The 18,966-nt window shown below is 42.0% G+C and overlaps 1 protein-coding gene across 1 annotated transcript in view; it reads left to right on the forward strand.

The window, feature by feature from the left end:
* The first annotated feature begins 549 nt into the window (after window positions 1-549).
* The window catches only part of LOC144493997 (cytosolic 5'-nucleotidase 1A-like), a 59,354-nt gene continuing 40,937 nt past the window's right edge, over window positions 550-18,966 (forward strand). Inside the window, exons 1-4 of the mRNA XM_078213571.1 lie at window positions 550-954; window positions 2,016-2,183; window positions 11,027-11,156; window positions 17,543-17,665. Coding sequence (XP_078069697.1) covers window positions 550-954; window positions 2,016-2,183; window positions 11,027-11,156; window positions 17,543-17,665 — 826 coding nt within the window. The remainder of the gene's footprint in view (window positions 955-2,015; window positions 2,184-11,026; window positions 11,157-17,542; window positions 17,666-18,966) is intronic.

The following is an 18,966-nucleotide window of genomic DNA, read 5'->3' on the forward strand; positions in this document are numbered from 1 at the left end:
GCCTGAGCAAATATTTAATGTAGACGAGACTGGCTTATTTTGGAAAAAAATGCCTGAAAGGACATACATTTCATAAGAGGAAAAAACTGCTCCAGGGCATAAGGCATCCAAGGATAGGCTAACGTTATTGCCTGGTGGTAACACATCCGGGGATTGCAAGCTCAAGCCTATGCTTGTGTATCGCTCCCTAAATCCGAGGGCACTTAGCCGAATCATCAAGGCATCTCTTCCCATTATTTGGAAGTCAAACACAAAGGCTTGGGTAACAAAAGCTCTCTTCGAAGATTGGTTCCTGAACTATTTTGTTCCTGCTGCTGAATGTTATTGCTTGGCCAAGAAGATTTCTTTCAAAATTCTCCTTGTGCTTGACAACGCCCCCGGACATCGAAGCACTTTAATGACCTTCACCTCAATGTAAAGGTCATCTTTTTACCACCCAACACCACATCACTACTTCAGCCAATGGATCAGGGGGTCATAGCCTCCTTTAAGGCTTACTATTTACGTCGGACCTTCTCACAAGCAGTCAGGGCTACCCAAGATGATGCAATGACCTTAAAGGAGTTCTGGAGGAATTACAACATCTACGATGGCATCAAGAACATTGCAGATTCTTGGGAGGAAGTGAAGACAACCAACATGAAAGGAGTGTGGAACAAATTGTGGCCCCAATTCGCACATGGTTTTAAGGGGTTTGCAGCTGAGGACATCGCCGAAGCCAGGCAAGCTGTGGTTGATATTGGTAATAATCAACTGCAGTTAGACATCAATGAAGACGATGTCTTAGACTTGCTTGAATCCCATGCAGAAGAACTGACCAATGAGGACCTTATGGAGCTGGAGCAGCAGATGATAGCATTTGAGGAAGAAGGCCGGGACCAAGAAACCTCAGAACCCAAGAAGTTTTTGACGAAGGAGTTAGCTGAAGCCTTTCGTCTCATTGAAGCAGGGATGGTAAAGTTAGAGTAGCAAGATCCTAATGCAGAGAGGTTCACCAAAGTTTACCGGATAGTTACCGACGGCCTCAGCTGCTACAAGACCATTTATAATGAGAAAAAGAAAAGTTCTGTTCATGCCTCCCTTGATGTTTCCTTTAAGAAATTACTTTAATGTTTTTTATACCTACACACACACATATAAATATAAAAATAATCCAAGTTTTGTGTCATTTCCATTTATTACTATTACTGTATTATTATATTTAAGGTGTTTTAGGTAAAATATATACTAAGACAAACATTTGACTAATTGATGCTAGATGTGAACCGTATGTAACTGTTCATACAAATTCGACTTACAGACAGACTTAAAAACGGGAACTCGTTCGTAACCCGGGGACTGCCTGTACCGAGGTATCATTCCAAAGGTATAAACTACAAATTAAAACAAAATCTACAGGCGACTTATCAATGGCGAATTAACAACCCTTTTCCATCAATGTGAGTGCCGGTATATTCCACTTGTAAGAATGGGTAGACAGCCACTGAGTGCAGTTATTGCTCTGGCTGAAAGTATCACGCAGCCTCTATACTCTTCCCAGTGACACAAAGTACAGACGTGTGCGCCGCCTTTTCTTGTGACAGGGGCAAGTGTTTGTGACGCTGCCGTGTGTAAGTTGTTGGAGGAGTGGGTGGGTGGTGGGGAGGACACATCCCAAAGATTCAACCCTGACATTAGCGTTTCCGACATTACCCCGACCCTGCTCCAGCCACCTTCACTACAGCTGCAGTGCCTCGGTTGTTGGCTTGGGAGGCAACCTAGTTAAGTATGAGTGACACCGGCCTCTATCCGCTGGACGACATGGACATCTGCGCCGTGCCCCTACCTGAAAGAACTTCGTCAACGAAGAAGACCCGAGCGCCAAGTGCATCGACCAAGTCAACCTCTGATCGGGACAGAAATCAACTCCAAGTACAGTTAGAGGTGGGCCACACTAACCTTTCTACCCGTATATAACTCGAGAGAAAGTAGCATCAGTGTTGAGAGGGATATCTAAACCGCTTTCTTGTTTTCAGAGCAAGTCTCAGCAGGCCATCACCGTCGCAGTGTCCTCCAGGACACTCTTTAACATGGCCGATGAAAGGGCCATCTATGAGTCTGACGGGTTAGAGTCTTATGTGAAATACCAATTGGACCACGAAAACGAACCACTCAAGAAAGGGTTGGCCTTCGCATTAATGAAGGTAGGACTCAAATTACCTTTCAGGACATTACTTAGGGATGTGTTGCTTTTGAACATCCCGTATTCTTGCAGAATCAACTTACAATATAGCAAGTCGATGACTGGAACCAAATTGCTGATTACTTAGTAACAACTTTGCTCCTTGCCAGCACCATGTGCATTTGTAGCTCAATGAAGAAACAGGCTGATTTGATTTATTATTGTCACATGTATTGGGATACAGTGAAAAGTATTGTTTCTTGCACAGACAAAGCATACCGTTCATATGGCACATAACGAGAAGGAAAGGAGAGAGTGCAGAATGTAGTGTTGTAGTTACAGATAGAGTGAAGAGAAAGATCAGTTTAATATTCAAAAGTCTGATGGCAGCAGGGAAGAAGCTGTTCTTGAGTCAGTCCATGTATTTTGTGGGCTTGTTGGCAGTCCTTGACTTTGCATAGAGCCCAGATTCAGTATAATCTCCACCTGAAGGTAGGTGAGAGGGCCAGGGTGAGCAGACGTAATTCCATTCCCATTTTATTTTGTACTTAAGATATTTAAAAAGCAATGCTTACAATAATTTGGAAGCAGAAAAATAGAAACTCTGGAATTATTATAGAAATCAGGGATGGTCTCTCCAGTTCACCTTACGCCAGCCCTGTAATCACATGATACAGCAATAATGAAGTTGTTGACAAAATATAAGAATCTGTCACCGTCAATTCGTTTACAACAAACTCAGATGCAGAGTGAGAAAACCTCCAAGGCGGAAAGCTTTGGGAAGCATGAGCTAGATGTTATGCTCCCCTGCCAGCGGTTTGAAGGCACGGGGCTCTAAAGTTTCAGCACATAACCTTCCTGCTGCTGAGCCACCAGTCTTCGAACTGTATGATGTTTTATGAGGGTGGTGGAGGCTTCAGATAGCCTGCCTAACTTTAGCCTATTCAGGCCCTTAAGTGGCTATTTAATGGCCAGTCAAGGGACACATCCCACTCCGGCTAGTATTTTACCCATGGCAAAAGGAGGTCCTGGGAAAGAAACCCAGCAGGTTTGGTTGCACAAGTTAGTGTTGGGCAAGTGAGGGAATCGCCTTAATGGGTCCCCTGTGTCCATCAGAGTTACCCCCTCCTCCCAAGATCACACTTCCCCTTTATCCTCTCCCAACCTCTCAAATCAGGCCCGTATCCACATCACCATCTTCGCCAGAGCTTGCCAGCTAGACCTTGGCAAAATCCTCCCCCCGGCTCCCTTGTTGGACAGGCCAGAGTTTTAAGCTAAAACAGAAATGAGGAGAACTTACTTCACATTAAGAATTTAAGGAGATAGGTTTTTACTTAGTAATGGGATGAAGGGTTATGGAGAGCGGATAGGAAGTTGGCGATGAGACTAAGGTGAGATCAGCCATGATCATATTCAATGGTGGAGCAAGCTTGGGAGGTTGAATTGCCTACCCCAGCTCCTAGCTCTAACATACAGTATTGGTCATCTTATTTAAGGAGAGGTGTAAATGTGTTGGAAGCAGTTCAGAAATGGTTTACTAAGCTAATGTTTGGATTGGGTGGGTTGTCTTATGAGGAAAGGTTGGACAGGTTAGAGTTGAATTTGCTGGTGTTTAGAAGAATAAAAGGTGATTTGATTGAAACATATAAGATCCTGAGCAGGATTGATGTTATGGGAGAAGCTAGTGCTAGGAGCCACTGTTTAAAAATAAGGGGGTGTCCCTTTAGGACAGAGATTAGGAGAATTTTTTTCTCTGAGGGTTGAGTCTCTGTTGAACTCTCTGCCTCAAAAGGCAGTAGAAATAGAGTCTTTGAATATTTTTAAGGCAGAGGTAGATAAGTTCTTACAAGCAAGGGGGTGAAACGTTATCAGGAGTTGGCGGGATTGTGGAGTTGCAGGTTACAATCAGATCAGCCGTGAACACATTGAATGGTAGAACAGGCTAAAAGATGGTTTATACCTGCACCAAATTCATATGTTCGTATGGACATGGTGTCCCTTAACAATCTAAAAGCAACATTGAGTAAACATTACTTAGTAGGCAACTAATACTCTGAATTACAGAAAAGATATTAATGCCTCAACATGACTAATAACCCCATAAGAACTAGAAGCAGGAGTAGGCCATCTGGCCCCTCGAGCCTGCTCTGCCATTCAATAAGATCATGGCTGATCTTTTCGTGGACTCAGCTCCACTTACCCGTCCGCTCACCATAACCATTAATTCCTTTACTGTTCAAAAATTTATCTATCCTTGCCTTAAAAACATTCAATGAGGTAGCCTCAACTGCTTCACTGGGCAGGGAATTCCACAGATTCACAACCTTTTGTGTGAAGACGTTCCTCCTCAACTCAGTCCTAAATCTTATTTTGAGGCCATGCCCCCTCGTTCTAGTTTCACCCGCCAGTGGAAACAACTTCCCTGCTTCTATCTTATCTGTTCCCTTCATAATCTTATATGTTTCTATAAGATCTCCCCTCATTCTTCTGAATTCCAATGAGCATAGCCCCAGTTTACTCAGTCTTTCCTCATAAGCCAACCCTCTGAACTCCAGAATCAACCTAGTGAATCTCCTCTGCACCCCCTCCAGTGCCAGTATATCCTTTCTCAAGTAAGGAGACCAAAACTGTACACAGTAGACCAGGTGTGGCCTCATCAGTACCTTATACAGCTGCAACATAACCTCACTGTTTTTAAACTCCATCCCTCTAGCAATGAAGGACAAAATTCCATTTGTCTTCTTAATTACCTGCTACATCTGCAAACCAACTCCTTGTGATTCTTGCACAAGGACACCCATGTCGCTCTGCACAGCAGCATGCTGCAATTTTTTACCATTTAAATAATAGTCCATTTTGCTGTTATTCCTACCAAAATGGATGACCTCACATTTACCAACATTGTACTCCATCTGCCAGAGCCTCGCCCACTCACTTAGAATATCTATATCCCTTTGCAGACTTTCAGCGTCCTCTGCACACTTTGCTCTGCCACTCATTTTAGTGTCATCTGCGAACTTTGACACACTACCCTTGGTCCCCAACTCCAAATCATCTATGTAAATCGTAAACAATTGCGGTCCCAACACTGATCCCTGAGCCACACCACTAGTCACTGATCGCCAACCAGAAAAACACCCATTTACCCCCACTCTTTGCTTTCTGTTAGTTAACCAATCCTCTATCCATACTAACACATTACCTATGCCACATATATACTTTACAGCACATTTTCCACAGAATGTCAACGTTTTCAGGAAACAGTCCAAACTCACTCCCAGCTTCTAATGGATTCACTTCTCTCCATTTTGCCAAGCTGTAATGTCCAGTGTCCTTCAGAAAACAATTCTTTCAGACTGATGAAAATTCCAGAACTGACTGCCAGCAGCAAGGCTCACTCTGGTGATTCCATATCCTGGCCTCGCGAGAGCAAATCTTCCAGTGATGTTAAATCTCTGCTGGTTCTTTCACTTTACCCAGAGGTCAGCAGTCACTTGTACTCTGTCTGGTAGCTAGCAGAGAACAGCTTTTCCTGCTTCTGCTGCTGCTTTGCTGTCTTCCCCCACCCCTTCCCTCTTTTTGTTCCAGTTCAAAGTCTCTGAGATAGAAAGCCTTCAATAACAAGAACATCCGCTTCTGCCCTTGTTTCAGGTTTTAAATCTGCCTCGTGCATTTCAATAGTGCCTGACCTGGTCCCCATGGTAACCAATACACAGAGGATAGAACGTGTAGAAGATCACATGATCCACTTCATTACTCCATTTCACTATAAATTAAAGAGACAGTTCAAACATAATCAGCAAGTTTGCGGATGACACGAAGATGGCTGGACTTGCGGATAGCGAAGAGCATTGTCGGGCAATACAGCAGGATATAGATAGGCTGGAAAATTGGGCGGAGAGGTGGCAGATGGAGTTTAATCCGGATAAATGCGAAGTGATGCATTTTGGAAGAAATAATGTAGGGAGGAGTTATACAATAAATGGCAGAGTCATCAGGAGTATAGAAACACAGAGGGACCTAGGTGTGCAAGTCCACAAATCCTTGAAGGTGGCAACACAGGTGGAGAAGGTGGTGAAGAAGGCATATGGTATGCTTGCCTTTATAGGACGGGGTATAGAGTATAAAAGCTGGAGTCTGATGATGCAGCTGTTCGGCCACATTTGGAGTACTGCGTCCAGTTCTGGTCGCCGCACTACCAGAAGGACGTGGAGGCGTTAGAGAGAGTGCAGAGAAGGTTTACCAGGATGTTGCCTGGTATGGAGGGTCTTAGCTATGAGGAGAGGTTGGGTAAACTGGGGTTGTTCTCCCTGGAAAGACGGAGAATGAGGGGAGATCTAATAGAGGTGTACAAGATTATGAAGGGTATAGATAGGGTGAACAGTGGGAAGCTTTTTCCCAGGTCGGAGGTGACGATCACGAGGGGTCACGGGCTCAAGGTGAGAGGGGCAAAGTATAACTCAGATATCAGAGGGACGTTTTTTACACAGAGGGTGGTGGGGGCCTGGAATGCGCTGCCAAGTAGGGTGGTGGAGGCAGGCACGCTGACATCGTTTAAGACTTACCTGGATAGTCACATGAGCAGCCTGGGAATGGAGGGATACAAACGATTGGTCTAGTTGGACCAAGGAGCGGCACAGGCTTGGAGGGCCGAAGGGCCTGTTTCCTGTGCTGTACTGTTCTTTGTTCTTTGTATAACCCTCTTATAAAAAAAACCCTCATTCATAACAATATGGAAATATCAAAGTAAAAATGGATTGTATGATTTAAACTGGAGATTGAATTACGTCTATACATCTTAATCCTCACTCTATTGTAACAACCAGAGAATACACATTACATGTGATTTCTAGCTTACTTGTCTCTTGTCTCTTTATGTTGCCTTTTTCTCACACTATCCCTTTAAAAAGTGAAATAAAGGGGAAGTCGTTCAGGTAGTTCTACAAATATAGCGAGAAAGGGGAAGAGGCTCACTGGATGGATATAAGAAAATGAAAAAACACACCAAAAAAGTGATTACAAAATAAAATGCACAATAAGAAACATAGGAAAAACACAACAGCAACATTTTGTGTTTTGTGCTATACATTAAGTTAATGGTGAGCCTTGCAGAGAAAATGTGGCTCTCAGCAACTTTCCTCTCAGTCCTACCTCGTTTTCTGTTTCATCATTCTTTCATGGGATGTGGGCATCACTAACAAGATCAGCATTCGTTGCCTATTTCTTGATCCTGGTGTGGGTCTGGAGTTACATGTAGGCCAGACCAGCTAAGGGCTGCACATATCCTTTATCACAGGACATTAGTGAACCAGATGGGTTTTTACAACAATCAACATCATTAGACTTGTAACTCCAGATATTTGTTAAATTAAAATTTCACCATCTTCCATGGTGGGATTAAAACCTGGGTTCTTAAATTACTAGTCCAGTGGCAATCCCACTAAACCACTGCCTCTCCTTACTCTCATTGCAACCCTCACCCCTTCAGTCCAACTTGTTCTGAAAGATCTATGCAAATACTTATGCCCCACATGAGCTTCTAAAGGTGCATGCTGAAAGAGTAAAGGCCTTTACCCTCAACTCTGCTCTCCCATCTGTTCCCCTCAAAAGAGATTTAGTTTGCTTTCAATTGATTGTATTTTCTAAAATTAAATTATATGAAGATTAGGAAAGACAATCTGTGTCTCTGTGCCAAAGGTATCAGCATTTTTATTGCAATAAAAACAACTGTATACTTCCTATTTGCTTTAAAATTGAACTACATTTTTAAATGGAATTAGTTTTGGAAAAATATGCTGCAGAAAAAAATTAATATCATTGCACTCAGTTTTTGGGCACTATACCAATATTGGGAAGGTAGCAATTTGTATTACAATCTCCTTTATCCAATCTTTCTCCAATATGCTGCCAAATTGGAAGTTGGCAATTTCTCTAGATGCAGGGTACTCTCCTGAACCAGGTCTGGTTAAACCATACCTGGAGTACCACAAACTGTCCTCAGCACCACATCTTTGAAAGGATATATTGACCTTGAAGGATTGCAGCGTAGATTTATTAGTATGATATCCGGACCCCTCAAGATTAAGCTATGAGAAGAGATTAAACGAACTAGAATCCCATTGAGGGGTGATTTGATTGTGATATTCAGCATATTGAGAGCAAAAACGTTAGAACGGAAGAAATTATTTCTGCTAAGTTTAAGTTCTAGGACTAGAGGCAGATCTTTCAGGAGTGAAATTAGGGAAAGTTCAAGGAAAGGGTGGTAGAACTTTGGAACTCTTTTCTGCAAATGACAATTGATGATCAATTGTAAATTGTATAAAACTGATGTCCCATCCAGGAGACGGGAAGGGAAATATATATCCCTGTCAGCCTGGCTATTTTATAAACTTACTTATTTTTCTCAAATGGACAAATGGCTGGGCTGATAAAAAGGCCTTCACTGACCACATGATGATTGTTCTAGAAGTTTCTGAGCAGTTTAAACATGAACAAAACAAAGGATAACACATCAAACCCCTGCAATGGATTTGCAGACAAAACATCTGCGCCAGTTGTGGACAAAGACAGAACTATGTGTAACTCCTCATCTCCAACATTGTGATAATGGTTACCTGCCCAAAACTCAATAGGCTTTAACAAGGGGGTCCCACTAGCTGAATAACATGAGCCAACACCACCCTGTCACATGACCAAGACTTGAGCTGTTTGAATTCCTTTAATTATACAGCTTTTGAATTTTATCTTCAGTTGTGGCTTAACCTCTGAAGAGAACTGAACTCCAGGTTAGCAGCCTGTCTTTCCCCGAGTCTGATTTCCAGAGAAAATCCTGTATTTCATCTAGAGATTGAACTAATTTCCAGGATATATGAATACTTTGCTATATCTTCAATGGGTTCAATTTGCAATTGACTGGCTAAGATCAAGACCAGGAACGCTGCCAGAAAAAGCCACTGAAATAGCTTTTATTTGACATTGACTTATTGGATGCTGGACTCATAATTCTTATTTTTATCATGGTCTTTGCCCTGTATTCCTTTCTTTCTCCAATCCCTCTTTTATTGAAGGGAGCAGATGTTGTGAAACCCTCTGCCCACCTTTTGAGAGAGAGAGAGAGAGAGAGAGAGAGAGTGTGTGTGTGTGTGTGTGTGTGTGTGTGTGTGTGTGTGTGTGTGTGTGTGTGTGTGTGTGTGTGTGTGTGTGTGTGTGTGTGTGTGTGTGTAAAATAAACCAACTTTCTTATTTTACCTTATCTCAAGTTTGCTGTAAGGGTATTAATAGAGGATTGCATCACTCCATAACTGAATAGTTGGGGAAAATATGCCAACCTTCTGAAAGGGAAAAATCAAATGTCAAAAACACCTATCGGTTTACAGATGTGTAATGAGAGGCGAAATCAGAGCTGTATAAATTAAGCCACAACACTGAGATTAATAGATTTTTGTTAGCCAAAGGCATGAAGAGTTGTGGGGCAAAATTCATTGGCAAGATTATAAATTCTGCCCCTCTCCAATAAGACAGAGAAGGACTATATGGGAGCTTAGGTCACAGATTAGCCATCCTCTGACTGACTGACAGAGCAGGTTTGGGAGACCAAGTTATCTATTCCTGTTCCTATGTTCCAATAAGTATCCTACACATACAAACTGGGGTCCAAATGGTAAAAATCTGATTGAATTAGATCCAAATATGGGTTTGCCTAGCACTTTCTCCTCCAAATTGTTCCAGGTCTTAAGCAACATTCAGCAGTCCATAAAGGAACCACTAGATACTCCTTAAAATTAAGAATGGCTTTTCTAATAGTCTTGATTTTGTGCACAACCGGGATGGCAGGAGTGTTCCTCTTGGTTCCTTGGTTGCAATCTTAGGCTCATCCCTCTCAGTTTCACCCTGTGTTCCCTCCTCTCTCTGAGCTGTCCCAATACCTGCTGCCTATCTTGATGTCAGGATGGACAATTGACATCCACAGTTCATCATTTTGTGTAAATGAGACCCGAAGTTCAACTCAGCCAACATCTCCAGCTGCACATTTCAATCCTGCACCCATTTTGTGGCAGAAATTGGTTCAAGAGAATTATTTTATCTCAGTTAGCTTAATGTGTTTTTCAAAGTTTATAGAAAAAATATAGAATCAGTGCACACCTTCATTCTGTTTTGCAAACTCACACACTCAAACACACACACAAAGCTTGTGAAATTTGCCTCTCGATTTTTCTTCAGATAAAACGATGGTGGGAGATTTGGCATTCAGACTGCAGTTGTTCAAGCAAACTATTTATCTATTCAAGCATATAGCTCTTCTCAGCTAACTATAACCTTGCCAATGAAGGCCACACCCTGGGAGTTTGTCAGAGAAGTAATAAAAACAACTGATCAAAAACTGCTGGAAGCCCAATAGAAATTTTCAATCTATTTAAATTTCTGCTACTGTTGCATCTTGGGAAGTTGGATCAATTGCAAATTGTCAGTTTGTATATTCTGAATTCAGCCGATAGTGTCATAACTCAGAGCACAAACATTGGGTTTGGCTGAGATTTTTGGAAGAAGCTGTGATCTTCAAAATGATTCCTTGATGAAAGCATTAAGAGGCACAAAAGACAACTCAATTGGTCGTTGGCAGCACTCTAGGGAAATAATAATTCAGCGTCGCCTAGTGGCAGATAACCATATAGCAACAAGAGTCAGTGGACAGGAAAATTCAATGGAAAATGTGAATGTAAGAATTTGCAATGAGGAAAATTTGACATAAAAATGTGCCTGAAAAACTTGGCTGGAAATATGTGTGAACTTGGGATATATGTTATATGTATATATCTACTATCTGAATTATATTATTATAATGGGAAACCTGTACATTATTTCTAGGCACTGGAGACAGTTAACTTCCGATTACATGAACTTTATCCTGGCAGTGATGAAACATTTGATATAGTTCTGATGACTAATAATCATGCCCAAGTAGGAGTGAGGCTGATTAACAGCATTAATCATTATGGTATGTATACTATAATATGCCTTTTTTATGATTATCAACAATTAATGCCTATTGATTTATTCTATTGACTTGAGTAAAAACCTCAACAATAAATTGGTTGAAATTGGCTTTTCTTAAATTACAAATAGGATAACATCAAGGCAAGAACACAATTTATCAATGAATTTCAATTTGTTAAAGTAGCAAAAAAAAATCATCCATTCATGACATAAAACGTTATCACTTCTCAGGCAACTGATGAGCCGCTTAACTAGTTTAAATCTTCTAAATTTGTTAATGCAGCCATAAGTACATAGCTTAAGGGAATAATGGCAGTTCTGTCAGTCGAGAAAAGTAGATATAAGTGACAAATTGCTTCAAGCTTTACTAAACAATGTGATGGATTACTAGTCAATGGCATGATTTGTTTGATTGGTGGAAAATGAGCTACAAATAAACAAAGTATTGGCGTGTATTGCAGTAGATCGATGAAGTATTAAGGGCACATTTGCCCACACATGTACAATGAGTGAATTCGTCTCTTTCTCTGCTGGGAGACTCCAAAATTCTACTACAACTGTTAGGGTACAAATACCATAGATGTGGCTAAGAAAGAGCTTCTGCTCTGGGAATATTAGAAGCCAGGGGCTAAATGAAAAAGCAGAACATCAAAGATAATAGGGCGGTATGGTGGCACAGTGGTTAGCACTGTTGCCACACAGTGCCATGGTTATCTTTGCCATTGACATAAAGATATGACAGAGAGTAGCTTGTGAAGGGACTTAAGGGATCTGCAAAAGCATGTACATTAACTGAGTGGGCAAATATTTGGCAGTCGGGGTATAATGTGGGAAAATGTGAACTTGTCCACTTTGACAGGAAGTATCTTTCAGCCATATTTCTGTCATGTAATGTTATGTTATGTAATATTATGTTCAACCCACTACCTATGAATGCACTACTTTTGGAATGTTGCAACCATACCTTAATTTTTGTATAAAATAATAAAGTTCTTGGGTTTAGAATCTGGCATAAAAAACTGTTAAATGAACTGTAGCAATTAAGTTAAAATTGCACATTAATGCTGTTTTAGCTTAGCTTTGTGGTGGCACCTTTGACTTAGATGATTATGGATGGGATTTTCCAAGACCCCCTCCCCTCCACTGCGTGTTTTGCGGCAGTGAATGAGGCCCACCATTAGCTGGTGGCTAGATCTTCCAGTCTCGCCACTGTCAACGAGTATTCCTGTTGTTCACACCCTCCGCTGCCAGAGAACCCATGGCAGGGGCGGGGGGGGGGGTGGTAGCACTGGGGCACCAACAATGGGGCCAGAAGATCCTACCAGCAGGAACGGCTGTAAAAATCAACTCTATGAATTCTAACTCCATTGCATTTCTCTAAGGAGATCTGAATTACCAGCGCTGGCATCTTTTAGTTGAGATGTTTATCCAAGGCGCTATCAGCCTATTCCAGTAGGCGAAACAGATATTAAATATCCTGTAATTGTATTAGAGGAAGAAGTACAGGCAACAATCTTGCACAACTAATGGTATCAAAACTGTTATTCATGTCAGAGTTGTTTGCGCAATTCAACTTTGTTTTTTCATTCGTTCATGGGATATGAGCATTGCTGGCAAGACCAGCATTTATTGTCCGTCGCCAAACGCCCTTGAGAAGATGATGATGAATGGCCTCCTTGCCTTTATGCAGCCTGTATATTGAAGATACTTCTGCACTGCTGATAAGGAGTGAATTCAAGGATTTTGACCCAGAAACAGCGATTTAGTATGGCTTTTAGAAAAGTTTGCAGGTGCTGGTGCTCCCATTAGCCTGCTGCCCTTGTTTCTAAGTGGTGGAGGTTGTGGGTTTATAAGGTGTTGTCGAAGCAGTCTTGGCGAGTTGCTGCAATGTATCTTCTATATGGTAGACATTGCTGCAACCTTCACCTGTGGTGGAAGGAGTGAATATTGTATCATTCTCTAGACTCTTTCTTCACTGTATTACAATCAAAGCCATCACATAAGGTCTGGAGAATAGCTAATAAACATAGAGGAGAAATCTTTAACTGCATTTGAGGATGCTATGACAGTATTAATCATAGAGAATTTAGGGTCAGTGGAGGCAGAGAATGGAACTCCACCCGATGGCATATGTTCTACTGTTTCAACAATGGCCTGGATTTTCTGATCAATGGTATTGGCAGTGAAGATATGGCATGTACTGTTTACCTTGAAGTAACTGACCCGCAAAGATCTAGTGAACACTGTAGCATTCATTTCCCTTAATACTATGTCAGTTTCATTCTGGCACCAGTTATAGACAATCTCTGGCACCCTGGAACAGTGAAATCATTGGCAAGCTGAGCAGCCAATGAGATTGACGAATTCTCATCGACAACAAACCAGGAAGTTTGATTTCTGTGCTGAATACATTTTTGAAGACCACAACAGCATTTCCAGTGGAGAAATATGTTGGGCCTGACGGTAACTTCTGGATTTTCCTGTTTATATGCATATATGTGGATGCCATAAATTGCTGTCAGCTTTGCAGAGTAATGATAGCATGCGCTGACAGTTTTACTGTCATTCTAACCACAGGTTAGGGACCAGTGTGACTGTTTCCACACACAGCAGGCAGGATTTTTTGGATGACGGGGTTTCCCGGCCTGCTATCTGAAGGGTCACTGGGGAAACGCATCCCCACCGAAGCTAACTACCCCACAGCCATTTAATGCTCCAATTGGCTGGAGGTCAGACCAGCCCCTCAGTCGGGAGGTAGTCCAACCTCAGGGAGCCGCCAGTCATCAGATTAGCCGGCAGCTCTCTTGTCCCATCAGCGCCACCAGGACTGGTAGCAACTATTGGGCCAACAGGCAGTCCCATGAGTCCAAGTGCAGAAGCACAGGTAGCTGTGGAGTTTTGTGGCAGAGATGAAAGGGGAGGCCCTGGGAATGAGGGAACAGGGGTTTGGGGATCATGATGACAAGGTCAGGTGAGGAGGAAGCATCTGGAGGATGTGAACAGACCTTCGGAGGCACTAGATTTGGAAAGGGAACCAGTGGGTGGAGGCACCCCCACTCCGTCTTTCCTATCTGAGGTATGAGCAAGGGAGATCTAGCAGGCTTCTCAACCTCTGAACTCGTCCCACCAGCTGCAAAATTGCAGCCGGGCCAGGAGCGACCTTAAGTAAGTGGCTTCAATTGAGGCGAGGGTCTTTGGGCTGCCCTAGGTTTCAGCTGCCCCCTGTAAATTTTCAGGGCAGCAGGAAGGCCACCTGTGGAATTTTCTAAGCCACACCCCTTCCCTGCAAACCTGCAGACAATGGAGCATAAACCTATCCAGAGACTGCACCCATGCACAGATGCATTATCATTCTTGTACCCATTTGACTGAATGTATTCTTGTTTTCTTCATGGTGAAAGATCTCACGGCAGAATTATAAGCATTGAGGCCCCAACGTGCCAGCACAATACATTCGCCAAACAACAGCATAGATTCAGATACTTTAGGATACATATCTTTGGCAATGGTGAGAAGGTGCTGAAGATGATTCCACTGATGAAGGATCATTCTAAGGAAATGTTGTGTGGTAATGGCTTAGGCATCGTAGCATCCAGTTAGCACTTGAATCAGCATCAGTTCAGCGCCATCAGCCAGGCCTGCACACTGTGGCTTTAGGTACTTCTGAGAGCAATGAACCCAAATTGATTCCAGCAATGGATTACGCTGGAACTGATGGAAATTTATCCGGGCTTATCATTAATACAGTGTTATGTTATTCATCACTACTACACCCTTAATTAAGGAAACAAGAATACAAGTAGCAACAAGAGGTTCATGATGCATGGAGGATAAAAAATGATGAATTGAACGCATGTACTAAAAAGCACAAGGTTTTGAATTTTTGTTTTATTGTGCAGAAATGTTCAAAAGTGCCAAGGTGACCAGAGAATGTGATTTTCACTGCAAGAAGGCCAATAATAGTCATTGGAATGCTTTTAGCATTTATACTTTAAGTAAAAATGAGTGAGAATTTAGAAATGCATAGAGTCATTACGACAAGCAGCACAGATTTGTTATAGCCAAGTCAGTTTTGACAAATTCATTATATTTTAGGTTGATAAATGCTGTAAATCTGGAGTATATGAATTTTTGGAATGCACTGAATCGGGAATGCAGCAACACAAATACATTTGGTCCTGTGGTATAAAAGGAAATGCAGGGTTAGACTAAAAAGCAAGAAGAGTTAATGTAGGTCAGTGCTGTGTGTACCCTAGGTGAGAGCTGGATCTCGTTCACCAAATGTGGGCGTTGCATAGGTCTGCATCCTTATTGCCTTTGAGAAGGTGGTGGAGAGCTACCTTCTTGAACTGCTGCTGTCCATGAGGTGTAGGTACACCCACAGTGCTGTTAGGGAAGGAGTTCCAGGATTTTTACCCAGTGACAGTGAAGGAACAGCAATATATTTCCAAGTCCGGATAGTGAGTGACATGGAGGTGAAACTCCAGGTGGTGGTGTTCTCTGGTATCTGCTCTCATTGTCCTTCTGAATTGTAGTGGTCGTAGGTTTGGAAGGTGCTATTGATGGAGTCTTGGTGAGTTGCTGCAGTGCATCTTGTAGATGGTACACATGGCTGCCACTGTTTATCAGTGGTGAAGAGATTGAAGGTTTATGGTTGTGGATGGGGTGCCAGTCAGGCAGGCTACTTTGCCCTGGATGGTGCCAAGCTTCTCGAGTATGTTGGAGCTACACTTATTCAGGCAAGTGGAAAGTATTCCATGACAGCCCTGACTTGTGCTTGTAGATGATGGACAAGCTTTGGGGAGTCAGGAGGTGAGTTATTCGCCATGGAATTCTCATCAACTTGTTCAGTTCAGTTTCTGGTCAATGGTAATCTACGGGATGTTGATATTGAGAGATCCAGCAATGGTAATGCCATTGAATATCAAGTTGAGATGGTTATATTCTCTCATGTTGGAGATGGCCTGTCAGTTTTGTTGCACAAATGTTACTTGCCACTTATCAACCCAAGCCTAAATGTTGTCCAGGTTCTGCTGAATACAGACATGGACTGATTCAGTATCTGAGTAGTGGCGCTGAACATTGCGCAATCATCAGTGAACGTCACCACTAATGACCTTGTGATGGAGGGAGATCATTGATGAAGCAACTGAAGATAGTTGGGTCTATCCTGAGGAACTCCTGCAGTGATTTCCTAGGACTGAGATGATTGACCTCCAACAATCACAGTTATCTGGTTGCTATCACTCCAACCAGTGGAGGTTTTTTTTCCCCCTGATTCCATTTAACTCCAGTTTTACTAGGGCTCCTTGATGCCACATTTTGTCAAATGCTGCCTCGATGTCAAGGACTGTCACTCTCCCCTCAACCCTGGAGTTCAGCTTATTTGCGCATGCTTGGACCAAAGTTGTAATGAGGTCAGGAGCTGAGGGCCCTAGTGGAACCCAAACTGAATGTCAGTGAGCAGATTATTGCCACTTGATAATACTGTCGACAACACCATACAACACTTTACTGATAATCAAGAGTTGACTAATGGGCAGTAATTGGCCAGATTGGATTTGTCCTGCTTTTTGTGGACAGGAAATGCCAGGGCATGTTTCCACATTATCATTTAGATGCCAGTGTTATTGCTGTACTGGAACAACCTGTCTAAGGACCCAGCTAACTCTGAACCCTAAATCTTCAGTATCATTACCAAAATGTTGACAGAGCCCATTGCCTTTGCAGTATCCAGTGCCTTCAGCCATTTCTTGATATCACGTGGAGTGAATGGGATTGGTTGAAGACTGGCATCTATAATGCCTGGGACCTCTGGAGGATGCCGAAATAAATAATTTGGACTTGAGAATAGGGGCACAATCTTGACAATACAAAAGCAGTCAAGAGAACTTTGAAAGATGAAAAGAAAACATAGATGAGCAGAATAAGCAGACAGATGTCAGATGCAATTTAATATTTGTAAGTGTGAAATAGTACATTTTAGGAAGAAAAGGAAGCAACAGGAATACACACTTAATAAAAATGTTTTGACAGGTGCAGATGCAATAAAGGACTATATTCCATTTGCCTTCTTAATTACTTGCTGTACCTTCTTGCTAACGTTTTGTGTTTCATGTACGAGGACACCCAGAGCATTTTGTAGTCTCTCTTCATTGAAGTAATATCTTGCCTTCCACTCATTGCATGAATTATTCATTTCTATATGTGCAGCTTGTTTTTGGAAGAACTATAGCAGTAATTGGAGAGGGAGAAATTTCACTTTGTTATTTTACGAAATATTTGATATCACATAGGAATATGTCAATAATAGCAGTGCCAATTAATTTATTAAACAATTGAAAATGAAGATACAGATTAATTTTTTTTTTAAATTCTTATTTTCAGGCTTATCAATTGAAAGATTTTGTATGACTGGTGGAACAAGTCCTATCAATTATCTAAAGGCCTATCACACCAACTTATACCTCTCATCAGATCCTATGAAAGTTGCAAATGCATTAAGTGAAGGTAAGGATGGAGGAACTAATTCATTGCAGAAATATGAGTTGCATTTGTATTTCCTAAAGTTTCCATGCAAAACAAGCTATATCATGAATATTAAGGAACTACAACCATCATCATTAGTCCTTGGGTATCAAAATGATATACAGAATTCGCTAGAGCCTGGTGTGTTATGCAGAACAGACTGCTCCCAAAATCACAAGGTAATTATGGATGAGGTAAGTCATCCATGCTTTATCAATTAATCCATTGAGAAAAATTGAATGTCCTTATTTGTTTTGACATTCTGTTATTTCTGAAAAGATTCTCGGCTTTATTTCTCCACTGCTCCTTCTCAAAGTCCATTTCTGATGTATGTCTGTGTGGGGGAACAAAAATTTGATTTAAAAAAGGCTTCAAGATGGAAAAGCCACAGTCTAAAGTTGTTGAACTCAATGTTGAGTCCAGAAGGCTGTAAGGTGCCTAATCGGAAGATGCGGTACAGTTCTGTCAGTTTTGGTTGTGCATCGTTGGAACATTGTAGCAGGCTAAGAACAGACATGTGGGTATGAGAGCAAAGATGGTAAGTTAAAACGGCAAATGACAGGAACATTGGGGTCATGCTTGCGGACTGAGTGAAAAAGTTCTGCAAAGCGGAGTGAATGTTTGCGGACGGGGTGCCAATCAAAGTGGGCTGCTTTATGCTGCATGGTATCGAGATTCTTGAGTGTTGTTGGAGCTGCACTCATCCAGGTAAGTGGAGAGAATTCCATTACATTCCTGACTTGTGCCTTGTAGATGGGGCACAGGCTTTGGGAAATCAGGAGGTGAGATACTTGCCACAGGATTCCTAGCCTCTGACTTGCTCTTGTAGCCACAGTATTTATATGGCTGATGCAGTGCTGTTTCTGGTCAATGGTAAAGACAGGATGTTGATAGTGGGGGATTCAGCAGTGGTAATGCCATTGAATGTCAAGGGGCGATGGTTAGATTTTCTCTCATTGGGGATGGTCATCACCTGGTATTTGGGTGACGTGAATGTTATTTGCTATTTGTCAGCTCAAGCCTCAATATTGTCTCGGTGTAGCTGCATTTGGTCATGGACTGCTTCTGTATCTGAGGAGTCACGGATGGTGCTGAATATCATGCAATCATCAGTAAACATCCCCACTTTTGACTTAATGATGGAAGGAGGGTCACTGAAGAAGCAGCTGAAGATGGTTAGGCCAAGGACACCATCCTGAGGAACTCCTGGAACTGAGATGATTGACCTGCAACAATGTCAACCATCTTCCTTTGTGTTAAGATGCAACTCCAACCAGCAGAGA

Source organism: Mustelus asterias, chromosome 5 (genome assembly GCF_964213995.1).
Source record: "Mustelus asterias chromosome 5, sMusAst1.hap1.1, whole genome shotgun sequence".
NCBI lineage: Eukaryota > Metazoa > Chordata > Chondrichthyes > Carcharhiniformes > Triakidae > Mustelus > Mustelus asterias.